This window comes from Chelonoidis abingdonii, chromosome 7 (assembly GCF_003597395.2).
Source record: "Chelonoidis abingdonii isolate Lonesome George chromosome 7, CheloAbing_2.0, whole genome shotgun sequence".
Lineage (NCBI taxonomy): Eukaryota > Metazoa > Chordata > Testudines > Testudinidae > Chelonoidis > Chelonoidis abingdonii.
The window spans coordinates 24,701,202-24,721,255 of record NC_133775.1 but is presented as its reverse complement, the minus strand read 5'-3'; the positions used below and the strand labels follow the sequence as shown (position 1 = coordinate 24,721,255).

At 48.8% G+C, this 20,054-nt stretch overlaps 1 protein-coding gene across 1 annotated transcript in view; it reads right to left on the bottom strand.

Annotated features, from left to right (window-relative positions):
- Positions 1 to 2,860: 2,860 nt before the first annotated feature.
- MSH4 (mutS homolog 4) overlaps positions 2,861 to 20,054 on the bottom strand; it is a 90,410-nt gene continuing 73,216 nt past the window's right edge. Inside the window, 2 exon segments of the mRNA XM_032782164.2 lie at positions 2,861 to 4,324; positions 5,005 to 5,093. Coding sequence (XP_032638055.2) covers positions 4,133 to 4,324; positions 5,005 to 5,093 — 281 coding nt within the window. The 3' untranslated portion in view covers positions 2,861 to 4,132.

The window sequence follows — 20,054 nt, the reverse complement described above, 5'->3', positions numbered from 1 at the left end:
CACCAGAACTTCACCAGCATCAGTGCAGCTTCATCAGTGCAAAGCTGTCCTAATGCTGCCTTACTTGACTGCAAGAGGATCCTGCCAGCGTAAGGGAAATCAATCAGTGTGGTAGATACACTGCATCAGCTTGTAGAGTGCAAGGGGCTTGGCTAAAGCATCCTGAACCCTGGCAATTCTGGGCTGCCATAGTGGCTTTTTGGAGCAACAGGCAGCCAAAGCAATTAGAATAGGCTCTTCTTACATGTACCATGGGACTAGCCTGGCATAAAGCAGCCCCAGGACTGGGAGAGCATAGACTCAGAACTACCTTTGTCCTTCTCCTGCAGCAGTGCTTAACACTCCTCATGGTTTCCTATTTGTGTATTTGATTTTAAAATGGTAAGTCTCTCACTACCCCTGACCTTTCATAACACTTACCTACTGTACTACCTGGGCTACAGCTAGAGAGGGAACAAAAGCACCATTTCTCTCCCCTCTACCTACCTTCACCTGAGTTGCATGGAAATGGTGCAAAATGGCCAGAGATGGACCCCAGGAAATTATGGGCTTTTAATGCTACATTTCTATACATAAAACATGCACAAAGAAGGTGTTTTGGTACTTGGAGGGAGGGAAGAAGAAGGAAAAGGCTTAAATCATTCTCCTAAAAGAATGTCTGAACTTTGAGCTGGGGTATAATTCCCAGCTTGAGGAGACATACTTGTGCTAGCTCTGATCAAGCTAGCATGCTAAGAATAGAGTGTGGTCATAGCAGTCAGAGTGGCTAGCTACCTCAAGTAAGTTCCTGTTTAAGACACTAGGCACATTTCAGGGCAGCTAGGTCTCTGTCTGCTGGTGCCATCATGGCTACACTCTATTGTTGGTATGGTAGCTCAGTGCACTAAGGCTCATCATCTACTCATTTTTACCAACCAGATTTAAATGGGAGGTCTGGAAAGTCTTCTTCTGGGAATATTGTATGTCTAATAGGAAAACAATATTTTAGAAACAAATTCAAAACAGTCCAAACATGGAAAAATCATGAGCATAAAAGGGATGCTTTATTGGGAAAGCTGTGAGAACAAACCTCCCCTTTTGAAAGAACCCTGTTTTAGGAGACTTTCTTTCCAGAAACAAAACATAAGTATTTTGATGATTCAAATCATAGTGTACAGCGCAACATAGTTTCAAAGTACAAAATCTGTTTTAAAGAGATGGTCTCTCCGTATGTATGAAGCACATGCAACTATTCAATCCTCCCACACAGATCAGCAGGGTTTGAACTTACTGATCTTCAGGTTCCTATCTTAGACCCTTACTATTGAGCTACAGGAGTAACAACCCTTTTGTAGACCACCCAGTGGAGGAGGACTTAACATGCATTTTCCAGTGGGTTATGCAACTATTTCCTAGTTAGCAGTAGAATACTGGTGATGAGGAATCTTGGAGTCTATCTCCGGTTCTGGAAAAGGAGGGTGGCTTATAGTGGTTAGAGAAAGGATTGACTAAAACCAGTTTTAGTCATTCTGAAAGGCCACAGAGATAAGATTGGGTTTGTCATTTAGAGACCTTGACTCTGTGTCTGCAGTAACCTTTGCATAAACTGTCCGCTACCTTATGAAAAAAAAACAGACGTGGAGGTCAATAGCTCTTTCCTAACTGCCTTTCCCTTCACTCTGTCCTCCGAGGAACTGAGTAATTTGCCATCAAATTCTGTGTGTTCAGCTTGGAATAAAAATGTTCAGTTATGGCTAAAAAGTTACACTCTATAGAATAACACTACCCATGAAAGTGATATTCCTAGGAATCAGCACATGAGGAAGCAATAATGCAGGAACATTGCGAGTACAGGTGAGAATGTTTCCCTAGGTTTCCGTTCCTGTGTCTGGTGCCACAGTGGATGCTTTAGAGAATTTAAATGGAATCTTTAGAGAATTTAGTTGCCAAAATCTAACAATTCTCTACTGAGCATGTGTGAATTCTGGTTTTTCGGAGACCTATAATTATGCCAAATTTGGGTATATTTTTATGGGTACAGAAAAATGCACTTCCCTGACATGCAGGCAACACTTCCCCCTTCAGCAAATTTCATGTCCCTGCTCTAAACCATGGAGGTACTGAAGCTTCACACTGAAACAGTTGTAAGAATGTTTTTAATGAGGGCAAAACAATCTGTATGTCCCTAACCTTGTTCTGAGAAACAGCTGAACTATTTTTGCCATAAAGATCCAAAAAGAATTAACCTGAGGCAGACATCCAGTATGAGAAATTTCAGCCTAAAGTTTGGCGAAGTTATAAGCAACTGAAAAAAAAGTCTTATAATAGAAAGTGTTAGGCAGCCTTGCCTTGAAGCATCCCTACAATCTCCACATATAATAAGAGATTAAAAATGATAAGATAGAGAACAGTTCAGTGGGAATATTGTTGGGAAAAGTGGGCAAGAATTAATTTTCTTTGTTACTTCCTTACTCCCATTTTTGTCTGCATTTTCAGTTTCAATTGTAAACTCTTTGAAGCAGAGATCAGTCATGTCTATGTAAAGTGTCTATCACATTTTGGGAGCTGAGTGAATAATAATAATCCATAAAAGAGAGGGAAGAGAGGGAAAACATTGGAGAAAAAATGTATTGGCGGTGTTTTCAACTGATTTAAAAATCAATGTAAAACCATTGGAAGCCCCTGGGGAATGTGAAGTCTTTGCTGCAAACTGCCTTCAACCAAAATGCTGTGTCTTTCATTTCGCTTTGTAATTGACACAGCTACGGCTGGAGACACTCTTGAAAAGGAAACCTTGGAGACTGAGTTTAAAAAGTTTTTTCCCTTGATATTTTTTAAATATGTGAAAATAAAATATGCCCAAAAAAAAAGTAAATGACTGTAATTTAGAAAAGGCTATTTATTAAATTTATACAAACACTTAAATAAATCCTTAAAGGATGAATAGTTTAATTAACTTTTTATAGGCTAGACTGTGCCCCCACTTGGTTGCTTAAAGAGAAGGTGGGCACAAGATTAAAGGGAATCCCTCCTGGAGCTTCCACTGAGGTGGAGGGAGACCCTCACTAGTCCCAACTCAGAGCTGTGATTGGACCTTAAATTTGGCTACCTTCAGTCAAAATTATTTCCAGAGGTGTGGTAAATGCCCTGCCTCTGGCTAATAGATGATGTCAATATATCACTGCATGAGACTAGACAGAAAAACTAGCCATCTACATTCGAGTGAAGTGACTAAAGTGTTGTCAAATGCACAAAAAAACAAACAGAAAAGACAGAGCTGAAATAATACTTTTTCTAGTCCTTGTCATAATTATAAAGAAGTAATCTTAGATGTTGCTTGTAACTGTAGTACATGAAAAGCATGTTCAGTCAAATGTAGTTTTAATGTTAATGAGATTCCTTTAATGTTTAGGCAACAGGAATGATAAAAGCTTAACCATGTCAATGTATGTGCAATTTTCTGTAAAAAGACCAAGGATGCTGGCTTTGCTGTTGACTGACCTATTCCACAGATAGGTGTCATTTGTTGGAAGGGCAAAACACCACCTCATTTTCCAGGGAGTTATATCAAGGAAGAGCAAATAAGTTGTCTGCCTACCACAACTCCCTTTCTTTGGTTTGATCCATTCCTTCTCTCCATACTGGGGCCATGCTTCTTAGAAGGATTTAATCCAGCTCCAGGAGGTGGAGAGATGTACTGACAGACTCTGTAAAAGGATTAATTTTCTATTTTGAAATAAACCTTTCACCATCTTCTGTTGCTAGAGAAGAGTTGGAGTAGTGTCTCCACCAATCGCTAGCAAAATGGAGTGGGGCCCCCTACCCTCTGTCTCTTCAGAATCTCCTTGCTTTTGCTGTTCTTAAAAATATAAGGAATTTTGGCCATCACTGACATATCAAGAGTCATATAGCAAAAAATTGTTTCATAGTTTATACAAAATAAATGCTTCTATTTAAAATTTGCTCCAAAAAAATTCTTCAGAGGAATAACTATTTATACGCACATATAGGGAATGTGATGCTTCAACAGTGAATATAATTTATGATGAGAATCAAAGATTTTAAAAAATAAAAAACATTACATATCAGTGATACAGAAAATAAATATTCTGGCCCTCACCAAATAAATTAGTCCATTAGTGTAAGCTATAAATTACTGTCCATCTTCAGTTTGTGCTTGCCCAGACACAGGACAATCAGCTTCATACTTTTTTTTCAGGCCTTTCAAGAATATTCGCAAACTGTCTGGATCCAATCGAGAGTTCCTTGCAGTCTGAACCAGTCTTGTTGCTAGATGGTATACAGCCCTCTGTCTTAATGTCTCAGGAGTGGTTCTTTGCTTTTGCTGTTCTTAAAAATAAACACATACATTAAAATGTGAACACAGATATTCATTTATTGAAGTAGTAATGTTGGCTGTTTTCTGCCTGTCCCATATCTGAGTCTGCTGATATACCATTTGCAGATTCTATCTAGGACTACGTCTCGTACTTCATAATAGTAATGACAGCGCTCTGTGTTGTCATTTGATAGTGATCTTCACTAAAACCCATTAAAACCACTCCCAAAAACATAATGTCTAGTTTCTTGACCTAACACCAGAATGAACTGAGAAATCTGTTTGAAATCTATCCTACTAACAGCTTCTTAGTCTGTAAAATTCTGGTGAATTAAGGTTACAAAGATTATATAAATTACAGATTTATTTATTTTTCGCAACAGTTCATGGAATAAAGAAGCTTTTTGAAAATAAAGTAAATAAAATCCTTTTCTCCCTTTCTTGCAGTCATTTTATTAGCAAATTTGTTAAAAGTAAAACTGATTTTCTTTAAAAATTCTCAATAACCAGTAACACAGCTGCCCTGTATCATTAGATCTTATTTTTATGTGCCATACTTATGTACCTCTGTAATATACCATTGAGCTACTTACATTTTATCAGACAATAGACAATACATGAGAATATATTGAAGGTATATGTTTTATAAGACTATAATTTAACTACTGCAAATGACTACTACATACCAAAATTTGTCTAGCAATATGAGTTGTGATCTCCTTTGCATCCAAAATTATTGATGGTGGTAGAGAAGAAACTTCTGCAGCTTTTAATCCTAAATATAAAAAAATATGAAGTAGTCCTTCACTGTCTGTGCCAGAATGAATACTTACCTTAATCAAAATGTCACTCTAAAATGAAATTTTTCAAAAAGAATTTTTATTTAATTCCCCTATATGTTTCCTCTCCTCTGTATCTGAACTCAATAATTTTCATAGCAGTCCAACTTATGGAGAGCAAGGATTAAATCAAGTTACTCAGGGTCTGTAGTGATGCCTGCTCTAAAACATATATATTCTGTGTGAACACAATAGCTATTATTACACAAGCTAACTGCTGATGTCTCTAACTGCTCATGCTCAGATGCGTCAGCTGTAATACTAGGGCTGTGAATAGGCAGCTCTTTTTCCATTACTGAAGGAGGGGCAAAGTCTACAGAGTAGAAAGAAGAATCCCTCACTAACAGGATTGAAGAACAAAAATTGGGAAGTGGGTTTAGCAGCCTTCACTGAATTCTGATCCAACAGGGAAGAGAGAAGAGCTGGGTGTGGAACAAAAGCAGGGTTGCCACCTGTCCAGATTTTCTCCAGTTCGTCCTTTCCTGAGATAATGACCCAGGAAATCTGTAAGGGTGATCAATACACGCTGTCAGTCATACATTTTTATGGGCTCAGGACATCATCTTGGATGGCCTGTTTTTTCGTACCTCAGAGATGACAACCCTAGACAGAAGGAGCCTTACTCAGTGAGGAGAACGAGGTGGAGAGCAGAATTTGAGTGGCTGGTTTCCAGGATCAGTGAAAATGATTGAGACTCTGTGTGTTCCAGTCTCTCACCTGATGAGCCATTTGTCTTTGGGAAGAGGGACAGAGTATCACTGATGCCTGTCCTGCTCCCAAGAGTGTGATGTTTGATTCTTACTCCATCCCTTAACTGGTCTAGGAGAAAACATGGTTACTTACCTTGTAACTCTTGTTCTTCGAGATGTGTTGCTCATATCCATTCCAGTAGGTGTACGCGCCGCGCGTGCACGTTCGTCGGAAACTTTTACCCTAGCAACTCAAGCGGGCCAGCAGGTCGCCCCCTAGAGTGCTGGCGCCGCTATGGCGGGTGATATATCACCTGCCGGCCACCCGCTCCTCAGTTCCTTCTTGCCGGTTACTCCGACAGTGGGGAAGGAGGGCGGGTGTGGAATGGATATGAGCAACACATCTCGAAGAACAAGAGTTACAGGTAAGTAACCATGTTTTCTTCTTCGAGTGCTTGCTCATATCCATTCCAGTAGGTGATTCCCAAGCCTTACCTAGGCGGTGGGGTCGGAGTGAGAGGTCACAGTGCGCAACACAGCAGAACCGAAGCCGCATCATCCCTGGACTGCTGGACCAGGGCATAATGGCTAGTAAACGTGTGCACGGAGGACCAGGTCGCCGCTCTGCAGATTTCCTGGATGGGAACTCGTGCGAGGAACGCTACCGACGATGCTGGGTCTCGTAGAGTGTGCAGTTATACGCCCCGAAGGGAGATGCGCGAGGTCGTAACATGTTCTTATGCAGGACGTTTCCCACGAGGAGATCCTCTGTGAGGAGACTGGCAGCCTTTGAGCCGCTCAGCTATTGCGACAAAGAGCTGAGTGGACTTGCGGACGGCTTAGTTCTATCTACATAAAAGGCGAGCGCCCTGCGCACGTCTAGGCAATGTAACTGTTGTTCTCTACGAGATGAATGAGGTTTAGGAAAGAAGACGGGAAGGATATGTCCTGGTTAACGTGGAAGGCTGAGACAATTTTGGGAGGAATGCCGGTGCGGCCTCAGTTGCACCTTGTCTCGATGGAAGACCGTGTATGGAGGGTCCACGACGAGTGCGCGCAGCTCTGATCGCGCCTAGCGGATTGTGATGCCACCAGGACGCGTTTTCAGACAAATGGAGGAGGGAGCATGTAGCCAGCTGTTTCAAACGGGGGGAACATAAGACAAGAGAACACTACGTTAAGATCCCAGGAGGGGGTTGGATAACGGACTTGAGGTAAAGGCGCTCCAGCCCTTTGAGGAATCTAGTGACCAGTGGGTGCGAAAAGGCGGAATGGCCATCGCCCCATGGTGGAAAGTGGAGATGGCCGCAAGTGCACCCGGAGCGAAGCTATAGCCAGGCCTTGTTGTTTGAGGCGACCATAGGTAATCCAAGACGATCGGGATGGAAACATTGGCAGGGTGGAAGCGCTTTTCCGCACACCAGCACGTAAAACGCTCCACTTGGCTACGTACGTCGTCTCGTGGAGGGCTTTCGACTGCCGAGAAGTACTTGCCTCACTGGGAGAGCAGTGCAATTCGGACCCAGTTAGCCACGCAGGAGCCACGCCGAGAGGTGAAGGGACTGAAGGTCCGGGTGACAAAGCCGGACGTGGTCCTGCGTGATCAGGTCCAGTGAAGAGGCAGGGGAACAGGGTCCACTACCGACAGGTCCAGGAGCAGAGAGTACCAATGCTGCGTGGCCATGCCGGGGCGATGAGAATCAAGCGGGCCCTGTCCTGCGCGCCTTCAGAAGGACCTTGAGGATTAATGGAACGGAGGGAAGGCATAAAAAAGGTGCGTTCCCCACGGAATCAGGAAGGCATCCGCTACCGATCCCGCTCGCGCCTTGAAATGAGCAGAACAGCGGACACTTCCTGTTCGTGCGAGATGCAAAAAGATCCATGTGGGGAGCCCCCACTTGCGGAAAAGCGTAAGGGCTACGTCTGGGCGAAGGGACATTCGTGGAGCTGAACGACCGACTGAGATGGTCCGCCAAGGGTATTGCGCGCCCCGGGGAGAAAGGAAGGACTAGGTGGACTGAGTGGGCTATGCAAAATTCCACAACATTATGGCTCCCGACAGAGAAGAGGAGATCTCGTCCGCCCTGCTTTTGACATAGTATACGCTGTGGTGTTGTCTATGAAAACTGATACACAGCGGCTTGATCTGCCGATGGAAGGCTTGACAAGCAAGGCGGACCGCTCTCAATTCCCGGACGTTGATATGGAGAAGCAGATCGGGAGGAGACCGCGACCCTGCTCTCAACGGCCCTATGTGGGCTCCCATCCAATCCGATGCGTCCGTAGTGAGGACATCGAGGGCTGTGGAGGATGAATGGGCGCGCGCAGACGACGGACTCCTCCAGCCACCATTGGAGGAGCAGAGTATGTCTGTGGACTGTGACGACGGTATCCAATGACCGACTGGTTGGCGCAGCTGAGGGATGAGCCACAACTGCAGAGGTCTGAGTCGTAGCCTGGCGTGCTGCGTCACGAAGTGCAGGCCGCCATGTGGCCAAGAGTGTGAGGCAGGTGCGAGTAGAAGTTAGAGGTGCTGCCTGCAACCTCCGGATGATGTCCGATAAAGCCTGGAATCGGACAAGGAAGAGTGCGTGGCTGTGGTAGCGTCTAGGACGGCGCCGATAAATTCTATCCTCTGGGTAGGGACAGAATGGACTTCTCTACATTCAGCATCAGGCCTAGGTTTGCAAAAAGGCGGCTGATCATGCGGACGTGGGAGAGCACCTGGCCTGCTGACGGTCCTCGGATGAGCCAGTCGTCGAGGTAGGGGAATATATGCACCCGGCTGCGACGAAGGAAGGCGACGACTATGCCATGCACTTCGTGAACACTCTCGGGACCGCCGAGAGCCGAACGGAGGACTGTGAACTGATAATGACGGCTGCCTATGAGAAAGCGCAGAACTCCGATGGGGCGGGAAAATGGCGATATGAAATAGGCGTCTGCATGTCGGAGGGCGGCGTACCAGTCTCCAGGATTAGGGATGGGATGATGGTCCCCAAGGAAAACCTGCGGAATTTCAACTTCAGAAATATTTGTTGAGTCCGCGGAGGTCGAGGATGGGACGGAGACCTCCTTGGCTTGGGAATCAAAAAGTAGCGGAGAGAACCCTCTGCCCTTCTCGTTTTGCAGAACCTCCTGATTGGCACCTTTGTCGAGGAGCGTTGCACCTCCCGGAGGAGGATCTGCTCGTGAGAGGGGTCCCTGAAGAGGGAGGAGGGAGGGGGCGGGAAGGCGGGTACGAGGCAAACTGCAGTGTGTATCCAAACCGCAGCGTGCGGAGGACCCACAGTCTGAAGTGAGCCGGCGCCACGCAGGAGGAAGTAGAGAGACGGTCGGAGAAGGGTGGAGAGGGTTCATGGAGGAAACTGGTACATCGCCCTGAGCGTATTTTCAAAATGAGGACTTCGAGCCGGAAGAAGGTTGTAGGTCCTTGGCCTTGACCCCTTGATACCAGACTGTCTGCGCCTGCCATTCTTATTGCGGCAACTGAAGAATCTTGTCTCTGTCTGGGCGGGGGAAAGGCCTACTGTTGTTGTAGTTGCGGGCGGAAGGGTTCTACGCTGTGTCACGGCGTATGCATTCTGTCCAAGAGCGTAATGAACCTGTATCCTTTAGCTTTGCAGCCGCGGGCGCTCTTAAGAGAAAAGGCCCTGGCCCTCAAACGGAAGATCCTGGATGGTGTGCGGAGTTCCGGCAGGAAGCCAGAGACCTGCAGCAGGAGATACGACGCATCGTACACTGGAGGCCAGAGGTTCTGGCGGCAGAGTCGGCCGCGTCCATGCAGTGCAAGGAGGTGCGTGCAACTTTCTTCCCTTCGTCCAGAATGGGTGAGAACTCCTGAGGCGTCTTGCGGAGGAGCCTTTGAATTTATCAGCCGCTGACAGGTATTAAAGGAGAGGCTGAGTAGAGCTTGCTGGTTAGAACTCGCAGTGCAATGCTCCGCAGAATAGACCTTGCGGCCAGTAGGTCCATCCTTCTTGCGCTCTTGGACTTGGGGCTGGCGCTTCTTGCCCATGACTTCCTTCTCGTTCACGTTGAACACGAGGGAGCATGGGCGCGGTGATATATAGGTAGTCATAGTTTAGTGGGACCATGTATTGCGTTCTACCTCGGGCAGTGGGAGGACGAGGCCGGTGACTGCCAGATGGGTTGGCGTTGCTCTGTATTGTTTTAATAAGGGCAGGGCAACACGAATGGGGGCGTCAGACGTGAGTATACTGCACACAGGGTCCTCAACTCAGAGACCTCTCGGCCTGAATTGTCCATGTTCAGGCACATCGCCTGAGGAGGTCTGGTGAGCCTCCAAGTCTAGGGGGGGGACCATGGATGTCGTTCCGGCTACTGCTGCATCAGGGAGGAAGATGAAGAGTGCCTGCAAGAGTGGGTCTGGAGCCCGTAGCTGGATAGTACGGCTCGCGTCCTGAGGTTCCGCAGGCAGCGAATGGGACGGACGCGCCTTCCTCAGGGATGGTGGGCCGTGACGCTGCAGCCTCTGGAGCCTCCGTTCTGGTCAGGTGCCGTGCGGGAACGAGCGGAAGCACCCTGGGTGATGGATGCAGGGCGTCCAGAAGCCCAGTGCTGTGGGCGCCATGGTGACCTTCTGGGAAGATGTGGCAGCGGCTTTCAGAATCGCGATAGATAATGTCAGCCGGAGGATACAAGACCTTGTCGGAGGCCATGGTGGGGCCGAAGGAGCGATAGGAGAATCCAGCGCCCTTGATGGCGACGACATCCGCGGTGCCGGAGATCGGCTGTGAGTCGTACCGGTGCCGGACGGGACGGGACCTGCGACCGCGCGGTGCCGGGAGGTCGACGGGAAGAGCACTGCGTGCCGTGAGCGGTCTGGAGTTGCGGTCGGTAGCGGCGGCTGGACCCGAGCGATCCGGGAGTATCTGATCGCGGATGATGACCGGTGCCGCGAGTACGACGTGCCGCGCAGGAGAGCGGTGCCGGACTGCGAGGGCGTCACAAGGGAGACTCCCTGTGATCGTGCGGGATGCGGACCAGTGCTGGCATCTGGCGCGCCGGTGGAGACGGGACGGTGCCCCTATAGGGGTGGCTTGCCTTAGAAAGCAACACCGCCACCGGCGCGCCGGGGTTGGGGACCAGCCAGTAGGCAATCAAGGCTCCCCATGCGCGAGAAAGTCTCGGGCGTGGACGGAGGTATTAGCTCTACCCCAGATCTTGGCGGGGAGCTGGGAGGGATCGGGACTCGACGACCGCAGGGGCCGGAGTCAACGAAACCCCTTGCACAGCCAGCAGGCCGGCGGCGCAGTGGGTGCTAACGGGCGCTTAGCCGGGGTTGAGGACGTAGAGGCCTCTTCGCGGGAGCCGTGCCGAAGAAGGTCCGTGCCGGTGCGTCTTCGTGGTGCAGAGGGGTCCGGTGCCGGAGCCGCGCTCGGTGCCGGAGGCGCGGTAAGTGCGCTTCATAAGGAGCGTCGAGGCGTGGTCCTCGCTCGCTTGTTGGGACGAAAGATTACAAATGGGCACTATAATCTGAAATGTGTGAATCCCCAGGCACTTCAAGGCAGGCGTCGTGGGGATATGTGTGGCATCGACTCTTCAAGTACGAGCACGTCCTTGAACCTGGCGAACAGGCTCGCGCCGGCCGGCGCGGAAGGGCAGAGCCTACCCGATACGAAGTATAAACTATAATGACAACTATACTATAATATATTAACATACAATAGCGTATGCTAGTAACTGACTAATAACTAAGAACAGGAAACAATTGACAAGAGAAGCTAGGGATGTGGGGTCAGCTATGCGCCGCTCCATGAGTTCCAGCGTCGGAGTAAAGGAACTGAGGGAGGGCGGGCGGTCACGGCAAGGTATATATCACCGCCAATAGCGGCGCCACTTAGGGGCGACTGCGGCGTTGAGTGCTAGGTGTAAAGTTTCCGGACGAACGTCCGGCGGCGCGTACACCCATTCTGATGCATATGAGAAGCATCGAAGAAGAACTGGGTTAACCAAGCACAGTCTGAAAACTTTCTGTTTAATAGTCGGTGCATGCTTCTCTCCTGAAAGTGAGAGGAACAGGCAAGGCTCAAGGAGTCCTAAATCCCCCAAGTAATGCTGGCAATAGGTGGCTCACTGAAATACTCCTGAGGCAGTTCTGCACCAAAAAATTAGAAAATCTGCATACAGTTTAAAATTCTGCAAATCTGCAGTTTGTAATAAAAAGCGAGGCGACAGCAGGCATGGGGCTCACATAGCCACGGCTGAATGGAGATCACTCTGCGCCCCCCCTCGCTGGAAAAGATCAGGTGAGGGCTGCACACGACTGACAAAGAAAAGCTGGCTTGCCCAGAAACACCCTGGGGGACCTGCGCTGCGCCAGGGGGACAGGTGTGGGGCGGCAGCTCAACCAGGCAAGATCAAGTGTGGAGAGACATCGTGTGGGGGGAGCAGTTGGAGGAGAAGACTATGTGGGAAATCTGGGTGCAGGCAAGTATGTTGGAGTCTAGGTGTGGAGGGGATCTGGATGCACAGAGGCTCATTGGGGCTTTCCATGTGACGGAAGGATCTGCCAGCTTCCAGGTGAAAGTGGTTGGGGCTCATGCACAGGGGTCTGGATGTGGGGGTCTCAGTAGGGGTGGGGTCTGGATTCTGGGGAGTGGGCTGGTGGGGTGGAGTCTGGTCAGCTAGGAGGCCGTGGCTGGGAGTCTGGATGTGGGGTTCAGGCTCATGAAGACTGGAAGTTTGAGTGGAAGCAGTGGGGGTGGTCTGGTGCGGGGTGGAGTCAGAGGCAGAGTTCTGGGGCAGGGACTCCTGATTCAAGGGTGGGATGGGGTCTGGTTATGAAGGCAGGGGGTTCTGTGAGGGCAGGCTGGCAGGTGTGGGTAACAGGGAGGCTCCCAGATGCATGGGGGTTGTGTGGAGGGGAGTTCCTGTAAAGTGACCCCTCCCCAAGCTGAGGAGTGATGGGGGGAGAGCAGGGGAGGATGCTGAAGCTTTCGCAGTGAGGGAGGTTTGGGGAAGAGGAGTTCCATCCTCTCTGCCTTCTTCAGCTAGCCGGACTTGAAGCTATCCTGGGTTAGGGTAGAAAGCCACTGTGGGCTGTCCAGCCCTGTGTGATTACTCTCTGCCAGTTGCTCTGGGGCCTGAAGCATGTACTGCACGAAGGGAGTGTGGGTGATGCGCTTCCTAGAAAGTCATTTTTGTTAGGACAGCAAGAAATCTTTGGGGAATATGAATCTTCCAGTCCTATAACCTAATTATAATTCTCAGAATTCATTTTGTAAAAATCCCAAACTGGCCTTGTGTTACCATTGAGCAATTAGCAGTGAAATTGTGATAAAGTGTAGAAGGAACATGTTTATATTAAATTAATTCTACGTACTCAATAATTATAGTCGGTATTAGACTTAACCATAGTCTGCGCAGCCAATGTTATCGTTCATATATTTTCTCTATCTAGTCTATAGAGCAGTATTGAGTTTCTATCTGCCATTGGAATGATCACACACTATTTTTCTTTCTGTGTTGTCCTATAAAGATTTTCACTGTTAACCCTTGTGAATGTACTTTTCCTAGGGAGGACAAAGGAAGCCCTAGCGCCTGTAGGCTATTCCTATTTGGAAGCTCGCAGGGGGCATGACGTTACTCACTGGAAAGAGACGACGAAATTACTCTCTGTTTCCATTAGGTGGTTAACAGGTTCCCTCACGCATCCCTGGACAAGGGGGTGGCAGTTATCGACAACCAGATGTGGGGAGAATTCGCACACCAGTATGTAGGCCATGCGGAAAGGAGGAAAAAGCTGGTTCGCTTGGGGTGATCATATCAGGATTTAAGACACTTCCAAGAGAGCTCTTATGACCTAGATATAGGGACCGAGGGGGAAGGGGTTATTTATCTCGCTATGCTTTTAGCATCTTGCAGAGTGTACTATTGGGCACACCTCTGGGTGTCCTCGAGGCCGAATGGGGAGAGAAGTTGAGACGGGAGAGAGCACCAGAAGGGAGGAAGGGGCGGATGAGTGAGCCGCCAATAGAAGTATGGTGATGTTCGGCGATTGCTGCAGCGGAGAATATCAAGCTGGTAGTGAGCTTGGGGGTACGTGTTACAGTGGATTAGTAACTCACACAGAGACGTTTGGAGCGCGAAGAGGCATACACCACGGGTTAAGGGGACGAGGAGCCGCATGCAGATGGTGAGTATGGAACAGTAAAGTACTGCAGGCACATTGAGGGATTCCATGCAGAACACCGCCTAGATATACCAGAGACCTCTTACCAGGAACTCACATCTCCTTGCCACCAAGTAATTGTAATAACTTATGCTGAATTAGTCACTGGGCCGACACCTATTATGATTTCATACATACACTATGGTGTAACAGTGGGCGAGCCAATACTCAGTGAAAGTCAGAAACGCACGCGAGACTCCGATGAGTTTAAACCACTTGTGAGGGTGAGCCCCTCAATCTAGGCAGAAGAGGGACAACTCGGTCACTATCCTCACATATTAATTCGAGCATGAAAATATAAGGGCAGATTGTCTTTTCTATCCGCGAGTCGTACGAATGGAGATAAAGTGGAGCTGATTAATATCTAAAGTTGAATTGAGAGGAGTGAAGTGATGTTGTCATATTCCTGTGGCATTAGTTATACTGTAATATCTTGGGAGCCATGCTTATTGACTTTGTGAAAAAGGTACTCATCACAAATTAATATCAGTGTTAACTGAGATCAGTAATCGAGGCGTCCCTAGCGTGAGTAGGATGTCCTTGCAGAGATTATGTTTGCAATGGGATTCCTGCCAGGATGGGAGAAACTAGTGGTGCAACACATAAACAACGTTCTTCTTAGACTGTAGAGGTGGTCTGCCTGCTGAAGAACATTACTCTCTTACTCTTTAGGGAAATTGGATACATGGGAGAGAAGAGAGATATAAACTGGCCGTGGAAAGTCCATTATATAGCGCCTGAGAGAGCATGACGTGCTGTGATAAATAAGTTATGTGGAGCATCTTTCACATGCTCCCTTTCTGGGTTCAGGGTGCAATTCGTAAGCGGGAACGAGCGGATGCCACATACCTGGGGTCTACATATGAGTGCGTAAGGCCCAGGGGAGTTCCAGACCCAGGTGCTGTGCCCTGCTCAATGACCTTCGTGGGAAATGAGTATGCAGTGACAAGGAACACACACCTTCCCCCCTAGATATTAATGAGAAAAGAATACTGGAATGTGGCCAGTAAATGTTGTTTAGTCATAAAACGGCCAAATATAGAGAGATAAATATAATGCTTTCAGAAATGCCAAATAATGAGATAACATTGCACCGGGAGGATACAAGCCTTGGGTTCGGGAGGGCCATGTTGCTTAGAGGTCTTCGTCTTTACACCAAGCGTTTAGGATGCGTGAGAATTATGATGCCCTTCCTCTGCAGCTTCGTATTTTCTTCAGCTTTACTATTTAATGTCTCAAGCATATGATCGAACTAGGGAACGGCTGTCGTAAGCTCGAAAGATCACAGAGAGTCAATATTGGGACACGGGCTGACATTTCTGTAGTGGAAAGTGGCTGCTGGAGGATGCAGCTGACAACTTAAAACTAGCGGGACAAAGTGTACCTCCGTACTTAGGACAAAACTTTGTTTAAGCTGCAAAAGTGAACGTGTAGCTTCACCTGCAAAGCTTTGCTGAGAACAGATCACTGCCACCACAGCGACAGTGAGTCCGTAACACAACAAGTACTCAACCACTCACTCGCAAGGTGCCGGGACCGGGACACCTCAAGGGGACTGTGCCGACCGGGGGACAACGAACGGTGCCGGCGTAGGCTACGACCTGCCGAGGAAGATAATCAAGTAGTGTAGTTGCAGGCTGAATTTTTCTTCCCCGCGCTGGTGCTCGTGAGCACGACATGACGAGTTCACCATAGGGACACGTTAACCGAGCTGGGCCACATGGTAGCCGGAAATGTCGGAGCTGTAGCACACTTAAGCCCCTCAGATGGATGGCAAGAGGAAGGTTGCCAGAGGACATGTAAAGAATCTAATGCTGCCTAAAGCACTATGCAGTAGGGTCGAGGGCTTAGGAGTTGAGAGCAAACAGACAACCACTTTTAAGTGCAGCTAAGCCAAACCTGCCTGACGGCCGTTTAACTCTTGGTCAGACACAGAGCATTCTAGCAAGACGTATTAATTTTGAAACATAACCATTTTTTCCGCATTCAGGTTTTGTAACTGGGCAATAACAGAGTCAAACTCGAGTACTCCTTAATTTTTACCTTCAGTCGTCCGGTGCGTAACTTGAACATATTCAGGAACAGTGCTTCTGAAAGCTTTTCAAAAGCCTCCTGCATGGAAGTGCTTCTGTAAATAGGTTGTTTGAATAAGATTCGGTGTGTTATATATTAAGTCACCACATCTGAAAGTGCAATGCGCTATCGATCCCTTTCAGTGTTTGCAGTAGCATGGTGGGGCTTACGGATCTTTATATGTGATCTTTATCTGTACAGGTACTCTCGTTTATCTCAGTAAAATGAGGTTAAACATTCCTCTATGGAAGAAAAATCTAGAGGCCAGATGAATTCTTTAACCTACTCTAAGGAAGCTAACCTCTATCTAGACATTCACCTTATGTAGAGCTAGCTGTCCCTTGTTGAATGATTCGAGCAGCTGTGTTAGACGTCAGATGGAAACACAAAGCACTGTTTGATTTTTCAGAGCTGACATTTGAGCGACGTACGACAGCCAGACAAAAGTGGGTGAGTAATTATGTTCGAATAGCATATAGTGCTAGTTTAGCGCAGTGGGACGAAAGACCATGGTGGGCCCACAACGGGAACACCATCGTAATAACAATTGAGCGGAGAGCGGTTCTAATTACTTGTGGATTGGTTTTACGGCCGATATAGGAGACTCTCCCTTCTGTTATTTACTCCAGATTTGGCCCCATTACTCCTAGAATTTAGTCGGCAACAAATTGATTGGAAGCCAATTAACTGTAGTTTTGGAGAGGATCGCGAAATGTGACCCACGTGCCCTTGGAAATTCTTGAGGCGATTGCGCTCTATTGGCGGCTAGACGTCCCCGGAGAATCCGGGCAGATAGGACCAAAAGGTGACTGTGCCCTGCGCTCAATAGAGGGCTTGGAACACCAACCTTGGAGGGCCTTAAGAAAAGCACAACCCGCACGGCTGCGCATCAGCCATGGAGGGGGTATGGGTTGCCAGCAAGGCCAGTTCTATCAAGGCATACGTTGTGTCATGTGAACTTTAATAGCATAATATCATGGTGGATCTACATATGAGCCCAGGACATGAGAAGACTGTTCTGTGCAGGGCGTGGACGCCGCGTATCACTCTAACTAAACAGCCCCCACTAGACTCCTTCGCGGAGCGAGCTGCGAGGCGGAAAAGGATTCTAAATTGACGAGGGGAAAACTAACCGCAGCGGACCGCCGGGCCCCAGGGAGTATCTAAACTGAAACCGAAGACGCACAGATGGCAGCGCCCAGACAGGTGAGGCCGGAGCATTGTCGTTTTGGTCCAACCTCTCTGAAGAACGCTTGTGGTGGCTTGAGTCTCTTACTCGGGCGTGATTGGTGTAAGCAGGGCTATGAGGACGTAGAGGCCTTCTTCGCGGGAGCCGGTGCCGGGAAGGTCGTGCCGGTGCGTCTTTCGTGGTGACAGAGGGGTCCGGTGCCTACGGAGCCAGCTCGGTGCCTAGATGCAGGGCAGGCGTGGAGTGCTCGCATCCATAAGAAGCGTCCTGAGGCGCGGTCTCGCTCCCTTTTTGGTATTCGTGTGGAGCTCTGGAGAAGATTACAAAGCGGGCACTTATCTGAAATGTGTGATTCCCCAGGCACTTCAGGCAAGCGTCGTGGGATCACTGGTGGGCATCGGCTTTCTTACAAGAGTCGAGCACGCCTACCCTGGAACCCCGAACCAGGCATCGGCCCGGCGCCGGGCGCGAAGGGCAGAGCCTACCCGATACGAAGTATAACAAAAATAGAAACTATAAAATACTAACTATAACTATCAACTACAGAATTATGCCAAAGTAATACGACTAACTAATAGAACAGGAACAATGACAAGAGAAGCTAGGGAAGTGGAGGTCAGATTATGCCGCGCTCCATAGTTCAAACGACCGACAGGGCGGTAAAGAAAAGTGAAACTGAGCCTTGAGCGGTGTGTGGGCCGCAGGGCCAGGGGTATATATCACCCGCCATAGCGGCGCCACTCTAGGGGGCGACCTGCCGGCCCGCTTGAGTTGCTAGGGTAAAAGTTTCCGACGAACGTGCACGCGCGGCGCGTACACCCCCTACTGGAATGCATATGAGCAAGCACTCGAAGAAGAACTTGAGGTCTAACCCAATCCAACAGCTCCTGAAAAGCTTCTCTTTTCAATAGCTGGGCTGCATGCTTCTGCCTCCCCTGAAAGCTGAGAGGAAACAGCAAGGCTCCTAGGAGTCCTTAAATCCCCCAGTAATGCTGGCAGATCAGGTGCCTCAACTGAACACTACTCCTGAGGGCATTCTGCACCAAAAAATTAAAAATTCTGCATACAGTTTAAAATTCTGCAAAAATTCTGCAAGTTTTGTCAATAAATAAATGCAGAGGCTACAGCATGGCAGTGGGGCTCACAAGCCACCGGCTGAAGATGGGAGATCACTCTGCAGCCCCCCCACTCGCTGGAACACAGACTCAGTGGTGAGGCTGCACCCGACCTGACACAGCACAAAGCCTGGGCTTGCCCCAGAAACACCCTGGGACCCTGCCCTCTGCGCCAGGTGCACCAGGTGTGGGGCAGGCAGGCTCAACCAGGCAAGATCCAAGTGTGGAGAGACTCAGTGTGGGGGGGATCCAGGTGTGGAGTGAGAAGATTCTATGTGGGACAATCTGGGTGCAGGCAGCTCAGTTGGGAGTCTAGGTGTGAGGGGATCTGGATGCACAGAGGCTCATTGGGGGGCTTCCATGTGCACGGCAATGGGACTCTGCACAGGCTTCCAGGTGAAAGTGGTTGGGGCTCAGCACAGGGGTCTGGATGTGGGGGGTCTCAGTAGGGGTGGGTCTGGATTCTGGGGGAGTGGGGCTTGGTGGGGTGGCAGTCTGGGTGCAGCTAGTTGAGGGCCAGTGGCATGGGAGTCTGGATGTGGGGGTTCAGGCTCATGAGGATGGGAGTTTGAGTGCAGGAAGCTCAGTGGGGGTGGTCTGGGTGCAGGGGTGGGAGTCCAGAGGCAGAGGTTCTGGGTGCAGGGGACCTCCTGATTCAGGGGTTGGGATGGGGTTCAGGTATGAAGGGCCAGGGGGGTTCTGGGTGAGGGCCAGGCTTGGCAGGGATGTCTGGGTACAGGAGGTCCAGATGCATGGGGGTTGTGTGGATGGGGAGCAGCTCCCTGTACAGTGACCCCTCCCCCCCACAGCTGAGGAGTGATGGGGGGAGGAAGCAGGGGAGGATGCTGAGCTTCCTGCAGCTGAGGGAGGTTTCTGGGGAAGAGGAAGTCCCATCCTCTCCTGCTTCCTTCCAGCCTAGCCGGGACTAGCAGCTGATCCTGGTTTAGGGTAGAAGCCACTGGCTGGGCTGTCCCCAGCCCTGTGGTGATTTACCTCTCTGCCAGCTGCTCTGGGTGCCTGAAGCAATGTACCTGCACAGCAAGGGAGTGGTGTGTGACTGCTCTTCCCTGTCAGAAAGTCATTTTTCTGTGAGGAAGCAAAGAAATCTGTGGGGGATATGAATTCTTCCAGTCCTATAACCTATGTATAATTCTTCAGAATTCATTTTGTAAAAAATCCCCAAAACTGGCCTTGTGTTACCAATGTGAGGCAAATTAGCAGTGAAATTTTGATAAAGGCGTAGAAGGAACATTTTATATTAAATTAATTCTAACTTTAACTCAAATAATTTATAGTCTGGCTATCTCAGACTTATAAAAATTGTGTCTTGTGAGACAACTCCCTATTGACTATATCAGCTAAATCAGGGATCAACTACAAAATCTAGCATTTATACCTAGTCTACACTAGAAGCACCACATCAGCGCAACTGCACTGATGCAGCTGCTTCACTGTAGCATGTCTGGTGAAGATACACTATGCCGACAGGAGAGAGGTCTCCCATCAACATAATTACTCCACCTCTGCAAAAGGTGGTAACTAGGTTGGCAGGAGAGCGTCTCCCACTGATGTACTGCTGCCTATGTGACACTTGGGTCAGTGTACCTTGCATCGCTCAGAGGGGTGTCTTTTTT